General features: G+C 43.8%; 1 protein-coding gene across 1 annotated transcript in view; it reads left to right on the forward strand.

Moving 5' to 3' along the window:
* The window catches only part of MRPL48 (mitochondrial ribosomal protein L48), a 103506-nt gene that overhangs the window by 27506 nt on the left and 62090 nt on the right, over positions 1-13910 (forward strand). Inside the window, exon 3 of the mRNA XM_058305929.2 lies at positions 4482-4519. Coding sequence (XP_058161912.1) covers positions 4482-4519 — 38 coding nt within the window. The remainder of the gene's footprint in view (positions 1-4481; positions 4520-13910) is intronic.

The raw sequence follows: 13910 nt of genomic DNA on the forward strand, positions 1-13910 counted from the left end.
TAAAAATGGTGTCCGACACATAGTAGGTTCTTAATAAATATTTGTGTTTTATTTATTTATTTTATTAGAGAAGTTTTGAGTTTACAGAGCAATCATACTAAAATACAGGATTCCCATATACCACCCATCAATAACACCTTGTGTTGGTATGGAACATTTGTTACAATTTATGATAGTACATTTTTATAATTGTACTCTTAACTATAATCCATGGTTTAACTTAGGGTTCACTGATAGTGTAGTATAGTTCCATGGATTAAAAAAATTTTTGTCCTTTTGTGTCTGTCTTATTTCACGCAACATGACGTCTTCAAGGTTCATCCATGTTATCACATGTATCAGGACTTCATTCTTTTTTTAAGGCTAAAGAACATTCCATTGTATATATGTACCACATAATTATTTATCTAGTCATCAGTCGATGGACACTTGGATTGCTGCCAGTTTTTGGCAATTGTGAATAATGCCATTATGAGCACAAGTGTTCAAATATCTGTTTGAGTCCCTGCTTTCAATTTTTTGAGGTATATACCTGAGGGCGCACGGCGGACAGCGGGCGGTGTCAAGGGCGGACGCACAGCGGCGGGAAGAATGCTGCGGAGACGGAGAGTGGTGGCAACGCGTCTGCTTTATTGAGGAAGACAAGCGTTTATATAGGCTAGGGCGCTGGCGGTAGCAAGGCTAAGCCAATTAAGGCAATTAAGGCAATGTATGTGAGGGGAGGCTGCTAATTGGCTGGGGGACGGTTGGGGGTGAGGTACGAGGGTAAGGGGTGACGTGTGGGGTGCGGATTGGCTTAAGCTGAAGGCGACCTCCGATTGGTTGTTGGAGGCTGTTGCTAGGTAAAGGGGCAGAGGTGAGGTTATCATTCTGGCAGGGGGGTATATGGGGGCTGGGGCAGAAGATAAGGGGAAGTTGTGGGTTGGGTTCTGGTGAGGCGCGGGAGAGGCAGGCCGATTACCCTAGGGCGGCCCCTATGGAGACCGGATGCTGGGTGGAGATAGAGGAGGCAGCCGTTACGGGCAAGAGTAGCAGGGGGGCGACAATCTACCCACGCCAAGCACTCACCCAGCAGGAGACGAGGCCTCATCTCAACGTGCTGGGCCTGCCCAACGATGGTAGCATGCTTGTTACCTCATCTCACCCTTGTTTTTTAGTTTAGAAGAAAAGGGGGCTGCCATGGCAATGGGCAGACGGCCTCTGCCGGCTGGTCCGACTGGGACTGAAGGTGATGGGGAGGAGACTGGTGCTTTCCGGATTATAAAAAAGGAGACCAATTGAAAGGTTGATGTTGTGGATTGGAGAGCACCGTCGGGGTTGTGAGGAGGAGCGAGAGCATGGAGAGGAGAAGAGCAGAGAGGTTTGGGTGAGGGGCGGGGTGAGCGCGTTTAGCTGCGCGGTATAGATGAAGTAGATTCCTCGTTTCCTCTGGATCCGTCGCACCCAGGGAGAGCTTGTTCATCTGGTGTTGCAGGGCCCTCAGGCGGCAGCGCTCCCTCCTTGTTGGCCTCGGCTGCGGTGGCGGGTTTGGTGTTCTGGCCCGCATGCTGAGGCAAAATCGGAGTTAGATGCGGCGGGAGCGTTGTCCTCCTCCTCCTCTGTAAAATAGGTCTGGGGGGGGAGAGCCCCCTGGAGGCAGGACTGGAGCGTAATGAGGGTGGGAATAAGGCCCGGGGGAAAGTGTTTATTCTCGTGCTGTATAGCCGCGGCGACGCGGTCGACGAGAATTCGGTAGGTGTCAGGGTCCCAGAGTAACAGTAGCAAGCCAGGGATTAAAGGGAAGAAGGAGGTCCCAAAAGGACTGCAGCTGTTGGACAGAGACCTTGCATTGATGGAAGTCAAGCAGGGCCGCCAGGGCGCGGACCTGGGGTGCTTACTTGCGAGAGAGAGAGGTCCCCATGGCGAGAGAGAGGGAGGGGAAAAAAGGGAAAGGCCTTTTGAGGAACAGGACGATAAGGGAGACCAGAGCGAGGATGAGAAGGAGAAAGGCAATGGCTAAGAGGATTCTTTGGCCAGGGTTCCAGTCCCTAGGAGCCGTGTCGGCAAGGCAGAAGGCAGAGAGGAGGACGACAAACAGAAAGGTGACGAGGAGGAAGTATAGAAGGAATGGCTGCGGTGGGAGGAGAACAGGCATGGGGTCCGCCAAATTATGGAGCGAGGCGGGGGTAAGGTGGAGGGACAGCAGGGACTTAATCGGATGCCTCTAGGGCGGCTGGGCCCGAGTGGCCTGAGCTGCAGTGCGCCAGAGCCCTCCTGGGGGGGGGCGATGAGGGGCCCTCGCAGAGTGCCGGGCGGAAGAGACCGAGCCTGTACGGGGCTGGTCGAGGGGTCCGCTAAGGGCGGACGGAAGAGCCCTCTCCGGCGGGTTGTTAGGCCCGGGAGGGGACGGGGGTCCTTACCTGCCCCACGCTGGGCGCCATATACCTAGTAGTAGGATTGCTGGATCGTGTGATAGTTCTGTACTTAGCTTTCTGAGGAACCGCCAAACTGTCTTCCACAGCAGGTGCACCATTTTACATTACCACCAGCAATGAATGAGTGTTCCTATGTCTCCATATCCTCTCCAACACTTGTTATTTTCCATTTTTTTAATACCAGCCATTCTGATGGGTGTGAAATGTAAATATATTTTTTTAGCAAATTTTTTGTCTTTTTTTTTTTTTGAAGATACATAGATCACACAAAATGTTACATTAAAAAATATAAGAAGTTCCCATATACCCCACTCCCCACCCCCCAACTCCTCCCACATTAACAACCTCTTTCATAAGTGTGGCACATTTATTGCATTTGGTGAATACATTTTAGAGCACTGCTACACTGCATGGATTGGGGGAGAGTATTAACTACAATGTAAACTAAATATTTGTTTAATGAATGAATTGGTCCTCTTGGTGACCAGGTGATATTATCTCAATTTCATACATATAGAACTCAGGTTCAAAGAGTTTAACCAATTGTTCTAAGATGAGTTATGGTTTGGAGTTAAGACACAAACCTAAAGTCTTTTTTTTTTTTTTCATAACGCCTATAGAGTGCTGCCTCCCCTTTGTTTTCTCTAGGTGCTAACAAAAGGTATTAGGTAGTTTATTTATCTATGTATTCAGCAGATATTCACTGGGTATCTTATATGCAACAGCCACAGGTATAAAAACATATGAATTTGTATATATTCCTGGAGCACATGCTGCTCACAAGTTCACATGATTTCTTGAATTCTTTACATTTATTGAAGCCTTTTTTCCCTTATTGCTTTACCCTCTTAATCTATTTTTTCCATCATTTGTTAACTACTGTTTGATGAGTACCTTCTGTGGTGCTGTGCTAGGCATTTTCCATATATTATCTCTAATCTTTACAAAAACACTACAGGACAAATATAAATATTCTCTTTACAAAAGAGGAAACCATCTTAGAGAGTTTAAGATTGGTTCAACTCTTATTATTGCATTATAAGGACAAGATAACCAAGTTACAGAGATTTGTCAGAGGTCCCACTTTAGAAATTGTGGAGTCAGCATTCAATCACAAATCTGTTTGTCTTCAGGTTTTTCCACAGATTAGATTCAAAGTTTTCAGGATGTGGAACTAAAATACTCTGATTTCCTAGTCAGCTGAACCAGAAACCAAGAACCATATCCTCTCTTCCATGTCCCTTGGCTCTGGTGTCCATTCTGGCACTGATAACAGCTCTTGTTGCTGCCCCTTCCTTCTATCCTCCCTGCCCCTCTTCTAATAATGTAAGTCTTATCCCCTTTCTCCTGGGCTATTGCAGGGACCATTTCACTGGTTCCAGTTCACCTCTTCTGATTGCTCACCTGCTACTAGGGTTATCTTTCCAAAACTTACCTTACCATGTCACTTCTGTGTTTAAAATCTTCTGAGGGCTTCCCACTGTCTGTAGGGTAAAAATGGAACTCCTTGGTATAACGTACAGAGTTCTTTATGACCTAGTCCCTGATTACTTGTTCAGTCTATCTCTTACTCTGTTCCCTTCCCTGATACTTAAGTTCCAGTCATATCCAGTTGCTTGCTATTCCCCAAACACATAACTTTCTTTTCTCTAAGTAGGATGATTTTCCTTGCAGTGCTAAATAATTCTTCCATTTTTAAGACTCAACTCAAATAGTTCCACTCCCCAGTAGCAGTGACCCCTCTTTTCTTTGTGTTCTACCATATCGTGTACAGGTTTCTGTTCTGGATCATTTGTATGTTGTGGCTCACATTTATTTACTTATATTTCTTCCAACTAGACCATAGATAGAGGCATCTTACTGATTTTCCCATCCTCAGAACCTAGCACACTGCCTGGCCTTTAGGAGGTGCTTAATAATATTTGTGGAAGGAAGAAAGGTAGGCAGGAATAAGGAAACATCTACTATTGACATATCCTTAATGAAGAGCATATGAATTTTGGTAGTCCTGTGTAAATAAAATCTGAGTATCTAATTGTATTTATCATGCTGTCTTCATCTTTTTAGGTTCAGAACTTCAAGAGAGAATCCCATCTGTTCTTCAGGTAAGCACTTATTTCCTGATGGTTGTCTGCCTACTCTAAATGACCCTCTAGTACTGCATAATAATTTTGTCTAGAAGGATACCTAACATGTCTTTGAGAAGAGTACACAGAACCAAATCTCATCCTTCACATGGAGGAGGACAATAGGAGAGAACATAAAGCGGTAGTCAAGAGCAAGAGTTTTGTATGAAGTTTGGAGTCTGACTCTGCCACATACCAGTTCTGTGACCTTTGGCAAACTACTCATCTTCTCTGTAGCTTGACTTCCTCACTATGAAAAATGGTAAAAATTATAGTAAAAACTGCAGTGAATTAATTGAAGAGTGAATGAGACAGAACACATAAAGTGCTCCAAAAAGCTAGCTGCTGTTATTACTGGAACTATTCCAGACCTATCCACCAAGCTAGGACTTTTCTCATAGTGGTTTATCCAAAATTAATGTCCATTTAATCTCAATGAATTTTGGTCTGTGTTTCAACCCAATTATTTCCTAATTTTGGTTTGCCTGTTATGTGAAAAATTTCAAAGCATTTGTTGGATATTTACAACACCTGTCAAAGGATTATAAAGAGTATCAGAAGTAAAGGAATGGGAATAAGGAAAAGAACTGATATTTACTTATTTAAAAAATTATTTTTTAAAAGGAGCTTTAGATTGCATAAATGTTACATCAAAAATATAGGGAATTCCCATATATCCTACCTCCTCCCCCTCCCACACTTTCCCACATTAACAACAACTTTCATTAGTGCAGTCACCCCTCGGGCTGAAGTGTGGTTTGCTGGCCTGGCGGGGGAGCAGCCGCGGCAGGCCAAGCCGCTGCCCCCATAATAGGGTGGCTGGTCGGACTCACCGCCACCCCTGAAGGGAGCTCGGCATGGGCGCAGAGTGCCCTCGGGTCTCCCCTTCTTGGCAGCCATGCTTCCGCGGCCGCCCCTCCTCCCGGATGGCGCCACACGATGCCTGTGGGGCGGCACCCTTCTTCTTCTTTCTCCCTGCGCAGGCGCAGGGCGGAAAATTCCAGTCTGCCCTTTTCCCCTCCCCTGACAGCAGCAACAGCCAGGCGTGGGCGGAAAAATCCAGTCTGCCCTTTTCCCTCCCCCCGACAGCAGCAACAGCCGGGCGTGGGCGGGAAACTCAAGTCTGCCCTCCATCCCAGCAACAGCAGCCACCAATCCCTAAACCCTGCCACTTCCCTCAGCAACAGCGCCAGCCAATCCCTAACCACCACCCCTCCCCCGTCCAGTACCGCCCACTGACCTTTCGCCAGCAACCAATCAGAACAGGGCGTGGCTTCGACCAATCAGCCTTCCCCAGCCCCTACAAAACTGTTGCCTCTCCCTCAATAAAGTGGACTTGCGTGTTTACCTTGTCTCCGCGGTAGTTCTTCTGCCATGCGCCCTCCAGTCCTGAGAGCCTCCGACAAGGGCCTGGCCTCCCTTGTCCCCAGTTCGTCGCCTGCTTCTCCGGGCGACCCCTTCGTCGCCGGCTTCGCCGGGCGACCCCGTCAGCCAAACCGCGCAACCCCTGTGAGACCAACCCCTCGTCTGCTGCCGGACTGACCACTCGTCCCAAGTGGGACCGACCCCTCGTCCCAAGCGGGACTGACCCCTCGTCCTGAGCTGGACTGACCCCTCGTCCGCAGCCAGACCCCACCTCTACCGACCGAGCAAGCTGCCGCACATTAGTGTGGGGCATTTGTTAGAATTGATGAATACATATTGAAGCACTGTACTAACCAAGATTATAATTTACATTATAGCATATACTTTTCCCCACACAATTTTATGGGTTTTGACAAAATGTATAATGGCCAGTATCTGTCATTTACAAGGTCATGCAAGACAATTCCAGTGTCCCAAGAATGCCCCCATGTTGCACCTATTCTTCCTCTTCCCTCCCTTCAGAACCTCTGGTGGCCACGGCCTTTGTATCAATGATACAAGTTCTTCCATTGCTAGAAAATAGTAATCTAGTTAGTCCATAGTTGCTTTCCCCCCTTATGTTAGGGAACTAACATTTTGAGTGCTTAACTATGTGCCAGGCAGTGTCTGAGAGGCTTTTACATATGTTAATTATTTTAGAAGATGATGGCAATGTCTAGGGAATCACCATTTCCAGCAGGCCCAAAGCCTACCATCGCAAACTATGGAATTCTTTTAAAACCTGAATATTGTAGTGGGCGTAAAGGGTTAAAGGAAAACTTAAATAACAACATTCATTACATTCTGTTAAAGAACTACAGTACTATTTTCTCACTCAAGAAAATTAATAATATCCTAATATTATCTAATAACCTATCCATTTTCTCAATTATCCCCAAAAAATCATTCGTGATTATTGTTTTTAACCAAGAATAAAATAAGGTTTACATTTGGTTGTTATGTCATCTTTAACTTAGAATAGTCTTGCCATTTTGTTTTCTATAGCAATGACTTTTTCATTTTAACATTTTTTTTTACTGTGGTTAAAATATATATAATATAGAACCATTTTGCCAATTTTTAAATGTACAATTGTGCAACGTTAAGTACATTGACAATGTTGTGTAACCTTCACTAATTTCTATTTCCAGAACTAAATTATAATTGAAAAATATTTTTTTAAACCTTTTCATTTTGGAAGAATTTCCAACTTAACAGGACATTTGCATAAATAATACAAACTCCATACGAAGAACTACAACATACCCTCATACCCCAGATAACCAGGCCTGCCAATTTTAATATTTTACCATATTTGCCGTATAATTTTCAATTTATCAATCAATCCCCTATTTGCCTTTCTGTCATCTGTTCTCTGAATCTCTGCAAGCAAGTTGCACCCATCCTACTCCTTGAACACATGATACATCCATGTATGTTTCCTAAAAACAAGGACACTGACTTATGTAACCACCTTAAGTACAGTTATCAACTTCAAGAAATTTACAATGATACAAAGTTTACACTCTATATTCAAGTATTTCTTTATATCACAGTAATATCCTTTTTTTCTTTAACTTTTTACCTTGAAACTCTTTCAAATTTATAAAGCAGTTACAAAAATAATATAAACCTAGTACAGGGAAGCAGATGAGGCTCAAATGATAGAGCGTCTGCCTATCATATAGGAGGTCCAGGGTTCAAACCCAGGGCCTCCTGACCCATGTGGTAAGCTGGCCAACGTGCAGTGCTGCCATGTGCAAGGAGGGTCATGCCGTGCAGGGGCATCCCCGTGGAGGGATGCCCCACATGCAAGGAGTGTGCCCCACAAGGAAAGCCACTCCGTGTGAAAAAGTCTGTGTTCACGTGTTGGAGCAAGATGGCTGCTGACGTCTGTGGGGTTCAGGCTTCCTGGGTTCCTCTCTTCCAGGGTCTTGCTTCTCTCTGGGTTCAGGGTTCCTCTCTTCCCAGGGCTTACTTCTTCCTGGGCTCAAGGTTCCTCTCTTTCTGGGGCTTGCTTCTCTTTCCTCTGTGAGCTTACTTCCCGGGGCTCTAGCTTGAGGCTATAGCATCAAACTCCAACATCAAATCTCCAACATCAGAAATCCTTACATCAAAAAGCTCCAACTCTGGAAAGCAGATGTGGCTCAACTGTTAGAGTGTCGATCTACCATATGGAGGGTCCAGAGTTCAATCCCCAGGGCCTTCTGACCCATGTGTTGAGCTGGCCCATGCGCAGTGCTGCCATGTACAAGGAGTGCCATGCCACATGGGGGCACCCCTACATAGGGGTGCCCTACATGCAAGGAGTGCACCCCATAAGGATAGATGCCTCATGTGAAAAAAAGCACAGCCCACCCAGGAGTGTCGCCACACACATGGAGAGCTGATACAGCAAGATGACACAACCAAAAAGAGATGTAGTTTCCCAGTGCCACCAAATAATGCAAGCGGCTGCAGAAGAATGTACAGTGTGGTTGGCACTGGGGTTTAGTGTATACTCAGGGGACCTGAATCTCTGGACTGTCCATGTGATAACCGGGCCCTGAGCCTCAGTAGACTTGCAACTCCTACCCTCTGGTTTATTGGACTTATCCCAGCCCGCTAACAGGGAGGTGGAGAAGGTCAACCACCACACCAGGGAGTCAAGAGTGCCTACAACTGCAAACAGGAGAATTGCATCCATCATCCAAGTGGAATTTAAGCACCCTCTTGATACAGAGGTAGAGAGGACATAACCATCCTAGGGTCTACAGAATGGAGGAGTAGAGTATGGATTAGAGCGGACTTACTGATATTCTATTCTGGAACTATTATGATTAGTAATGGAAGTAAATATAGCATTGAGATGGAGAAAGTGGCCATGGTAGCTGCTGAGGGTGGGGAGTGGGAAGAAGAGATGTGATGTGGGGGCATTTTCAGGACTTGGAGTTATCCTGGGTAGTGCTTCAGGGACACTTACTGGACATTGTGTGTCCTCCCATGGCCCACTGGGTGGACTGGGGGAGAGTGTAAACTATAATGTGGACCATTGACCATGTGGTACAGCAGTGCTCAGAGATGTATTCGCCAAGTGCAATGAATGTCTCATGATGATGGAGGAGGTTGTTGTTATGGGGGGAGTGGGGTGAGGGGATTGGGGGGGTATATGGGGACCTCATATTTTTTTAATGTAACATTAAAAAATAAAGAAAAAACAAAACAAAAACAAACCCTCAGCTCTATCCTTTGCATGCCTTTTATCTTTACCCACCCTTGGTGGGTGGGAACTCAACACCCTAATGATGTGGCCCAATCAAAGCCCCAATCATAACTCAGTCATGCCCAGTAAGAGATCAGATTACAAACATAATCCCATATCTATTTTTGGAATTCATAACCATATGAAACTGCTACACATACCAATCAGTTGAGTTAATCACATTCACTATGTTGCAGTACCTTCACCACCTTCCATTACTAAAACATTCCCATCTACCTAAACAGAAACCCCACACCTATTTTGCAATACTTCCTTGTTGCCGTGTTTCCCACCTCTGGTGACTTGTACTCTAATTTCTGTCTCTGTGAGCTTGCATAGATATTTTCTTTGTAGTTACCATTGGGCTTAAATTTAACATCATAAATCTATACCAGTCTGTTTGCTTGATACCAGCTTAATTTCAGTAGTATACACAAACTGTTCCTATACTCTCTGTCCTCCCACCTTTATGTAGTTCTTGTCACAATTACATGTTTATATATTATGAGTTTAAAACCACTGATTGAGCATTCCATTTTATGCATTTGTCTTTTAGATCCTGTGGGAAGTAAAAAGAGCAGTTACAAATCAAAACTACAATAGTACTAACATTTATATTTACCCATGTTCTGACCCTCACCAAAGATTGCTATTTCACATGGCTTCAATCTATTGTCTGTTGCCCTTCCTTTGAGTCTGCAGAACTCTTTTTAGCATCTCTTATAGCTGGTTTAGTCATGACAAGTCCTTTTAGTTAGTTATAGTTTATCATGGAATGTCAATCTCATTTTTTTCCACATTTATTGCATTCTTTTTTTTTAAGATTTATTATTTTACTTATTTCTGCTGCCCCCTCGTTGTTTATGCTTGCTGTCCCCCTCTCTGTGTCTGTTCGTTGTGTACTTTCTGTCTGTTCGATTTCTTTTTAGGAAGCACTGGGAAACAAACCTGGGACCTCCCATGTTGGAGGGAGGTGCCCAATCACTTGAGCCATATCCATTCCCTGCTTATTCTATCTCATTGTGTTTCCTCGTTGTGCCATCTTGGTGTGTCAGCTCGCTGTGCCAGCCCTTCGCATCAGCTCGCTGTCTTGCTCATCTTTAGGAGGCACCAGGAACTGAACCTGGATCCGCCCATTTGGTAGGTGAGCACCCAACTGCTTGAGCCACATCCACTTCCCTACATTCATATATTGAGTTCACTTATGTTATATATCATCAGGTCTACAGTGGAAGGCTTTGCTCCATAGGTCACATTCATAAGGCTTCTTTTCAGTATGGATTTGCCTAGATTGTTTGAAGTAATAAGGATGAGGAGAAGCTTTTCCATGTTGATTACAAACACTTTTTTCAGCATGAGTTCTTTGTTGTGTTAAAGATTAATTCTATGAGTGAAATCTCTTGTATATTCAAAACATTTATAATGAAGAATGTCATATCATCTAAGATCAGAACAATGCCTGAAGACATGCCAATATTTATAGCATTCATAGGGTTTCCCTCTATTTTGAGTACTCTTATTTTGTTTAAGGATACAAATATAAATTTAAGGTTTTCCCATATTGATGACATGCACATATGGTTTCTCTCAAATGTGGATCCTCTCATGTTGGCTAAGATAAGAATTCTGAAAGAAGGTTTTCCCACTTAGATGACATTCGTAGGGTCTGTCCAGTGTGAGTCTTCTCAAGTTGTGTAAGGCTGGAGTAATGGGTAAAGGCTTTCCACATAGATGACATTCATAGGATTTCTCCCCAGTATGAGTCCTCTCAGGTAGTCTAACACTAGAACAACAGGGGAAGGCTTTTCCACATAGACGACATTTATAGGGTTTCTCTCCAGTGTTGGTTCCATTTTTTTTTTTCCATCTATGGCTAGAACAAAGGCTTTACCATTAAGATATTCATATGATTTACTTGTGATGTGAACTTGCTTATGTTGAGTAAAAGATATCTGGTCACTGAAGTCTTTTCCATAGAGGTTGCTGAAATAGGGATTTCTTCCCTTATGAATTGATACATGTTGAGTCACAGTGGATCTCAGAGAGCAATCTCCTTGAGATTGTTACACATAAAGGGATTTTTTGGAATGTGAGTTCCTGTATTAGTCTGCCAAAGAGGTGCTAATACAAATACCAGAAATCTGTTGGCTTTTATAAAGGGTATTTATTTGGGGTAAAAGCTTACAGTTCAAGGCCCTAAGGAGTCCAGCTCAAGTCTGCTTTCTCACCAAAGTCAGTTGCCATGTGTTGAAGCAAGATGGTTGCTGATCTCTGCAAGGATTCGACCTTTCCCTCTGGGTTTCCTCTCTCTCAGCTGCAGGCTGGCATAGGGCTTGTCTCTCAGGGCTTCCTCTGTCTCTTGGCATAGGGCTTCTTTCTTTCCGGTTCTTCTGTATCTTCTCTTTCCAAGGTCAGCTGCAAAATATCAGGCAAATGGCTCATTTCTTCCTGGGACCCCAGGATAAAAAATGACAGAGCTCTCTCTCTCTTCCCATGTGTCTTCTTGAGTGAGTGTTTGTTTATATTGGCCCACCAAGTGGGCGGGGACTCAACCTGATGTGGTCTAATCAAAGCCCTAATCTTAACAGGTAATTTAATCAAAGACTTCTCAGCTGAATCTAATGCAGTCAAAGGGTTTCACACCTGGAGGAATAGATTAGTTTACAAATCTTCTCTTTTTGGGATTCACAAACGTAATCTCAAATTGTCACAATTCCCAATGATATAATGCTAGATTTGTCTTTCCTGAAAACATATCATATAGTATAGTTGTCATTTCTTGTTTTTTAATGGCACTTTCTCTGCCTGAATTCTGATTTTGGAGAAATCCTATTCCTTCTCTCCAGAGTTCCTCTCCCTGCTCCAATGTTAAACATACATCTGATTTGCAGACTTGATACCCTCTTGTTTTTGCTATTGTGATCTGAAGCATCAGGACACTCCCTGATGAGACCAGATGATTGGAACTCTCCAGCATCACATCTCTGAACAGATTTCTCTGGGATGTATCCACCAGGGCCACTCTTTCAACTTTCAACTTCAGTAACTCATGGACCTGCCAGAATAGTCCCAGGGTTGTGAGCATTTTCTCCATGGGTCCTGTGGGAATGAAGCATTTGATCTTCCTGTGGCACCAAGGCCCCCAGGGAGGAAATGGAGCCTCTCTCTCTCTTTTTTTTTTCTTTTTTAAGGAGGTACCAGGGATTGAATGCAGAATCTTGCACATCGGAAGCAAGTGCTCAACTAGCTACTCTCCAAGAGTTTTTCTTTTGTCCCCAGATTGAACCTGGGACCTCATACATGGGAAGCAGGTGTTCCACCACTTGAGCTACATCTGCTCCCGTTTTTGAATGATGGTTTTGCCAGATATAATATTCATGTTTGGCAATGTTTTGCTTTCAGAACTTTATGTCATCCCACTGTCTTCTTGCCACCATGGTTTCCCATGAGAAATTGGTACTTAAACTTACTGAGGCTTCCTCGTACATGACACAGTGCTTCTCTTTTGTGGCTTTCAGAATTATTTCTTTATCAATGGTGTTTGACAGTTCAATTATAATATTCTGTGGCATGGGTCTTTTGGGTTTATCCTGTTTGGAGTTCTTAAGCTTCTTGAATATGTATGTTCTTGTCTTTTATTAAATTTGCAAAGTATTCAGCCATTATTTCTTTGAATGTTCCCTCTGCCCTTTCCCCTTTCTTCTCCTTCTGAGACTCTCACAGTAGTGTGCACATTGGTGTACTTGATGGTGTCCCCCAGGTTCATTAGGAACTGTTCTTTTTTCTTCTTTCTGCTCATCAGACTGAATGATATGAATTGTCTTATCTTCATCTTCTCTGGTTATTTCTTCTGTCAGCTCCAATCTGCTGTTGAACCCCTCTAGGGAACTTTTAATTTCTGGTACTGTGGTCCTTGGTTCTGTTTCTTTTTCATCATTTCATATCTTTATTGATATTCTCTTTGTGTTTAGGATAGTGAGTATATGATGAGTGTCCTTATTCCGTCCCTTAGGCCACCACCAGAGAGACTGGGCCTGACATACATGTTCCCAGTATGTGCATGAGATTTCCTCTTCTCTCTCTGGAACCAGGACCAGGGATCTGCACTGGGACTTGGAGCTGGCTCTGCAGTAAGCTGGAAGAGGGGCTTGTAGCAGGGACTAACCAGGGGACCACGAGATCCTACTATTTTTGCCTTGCCTTTTTCTTGATTCAGCACTCACTCTGTTACCACAGCCCTTTTGCTGTTTCCAGGAGTTTTGAAAATGATGTTTGTCAGTTCTTGCTGGGTTTTCAAAGCCTCTGTGAGGGGACAAAGCCATGGAGCATCTTACTCCATCATCTTAATCAGAGTTAGGCCCCAATAATGTCTTTTGAAGCATTTTTTCCTCCATTCTAAGATCCAATCCAGGATCTTGTATTGCATTTGATTATTTTGTTTCTTCATTTTCTCTTTTTTAAAATCTATTTTCTTTCAGTTGTCAAAACATATATATAACATAAAACTCCCCATCCCAGTCCTCCCCAGCTTACCATTTAGTGGGATTAATCACATTCTCAATATTGTAGTGCCCTCTGATGTTTTCTTGGTGGTAACCATGGGGCTTGAATTAAACATCTGAAATCTATGCACAAGGGTTTTTTTTTGATGAGACAAACCATGTCTTATAGACTATCCTTTCTTCTGGATTTATCTTACTATTTCCTCATGTGTTGTATAACATA

The sequence above is a fragment of the Dasypus novemcinctus genome, chromosome 10 (assembly GCF_030445035.2).
Source record: "Dasypus novemcinctus isolate mDasNov1 chromosome 10, mDasNov1.1.hap2, whole genome shotgun sequence".
In the NCBI taxonomy this organism is placed as follows: Eukaryota; Metazoa; Chordata; class Mammalia; order Cingulata; family Dasypodidae; genus Dasypus; species Dasypus novemcinctus.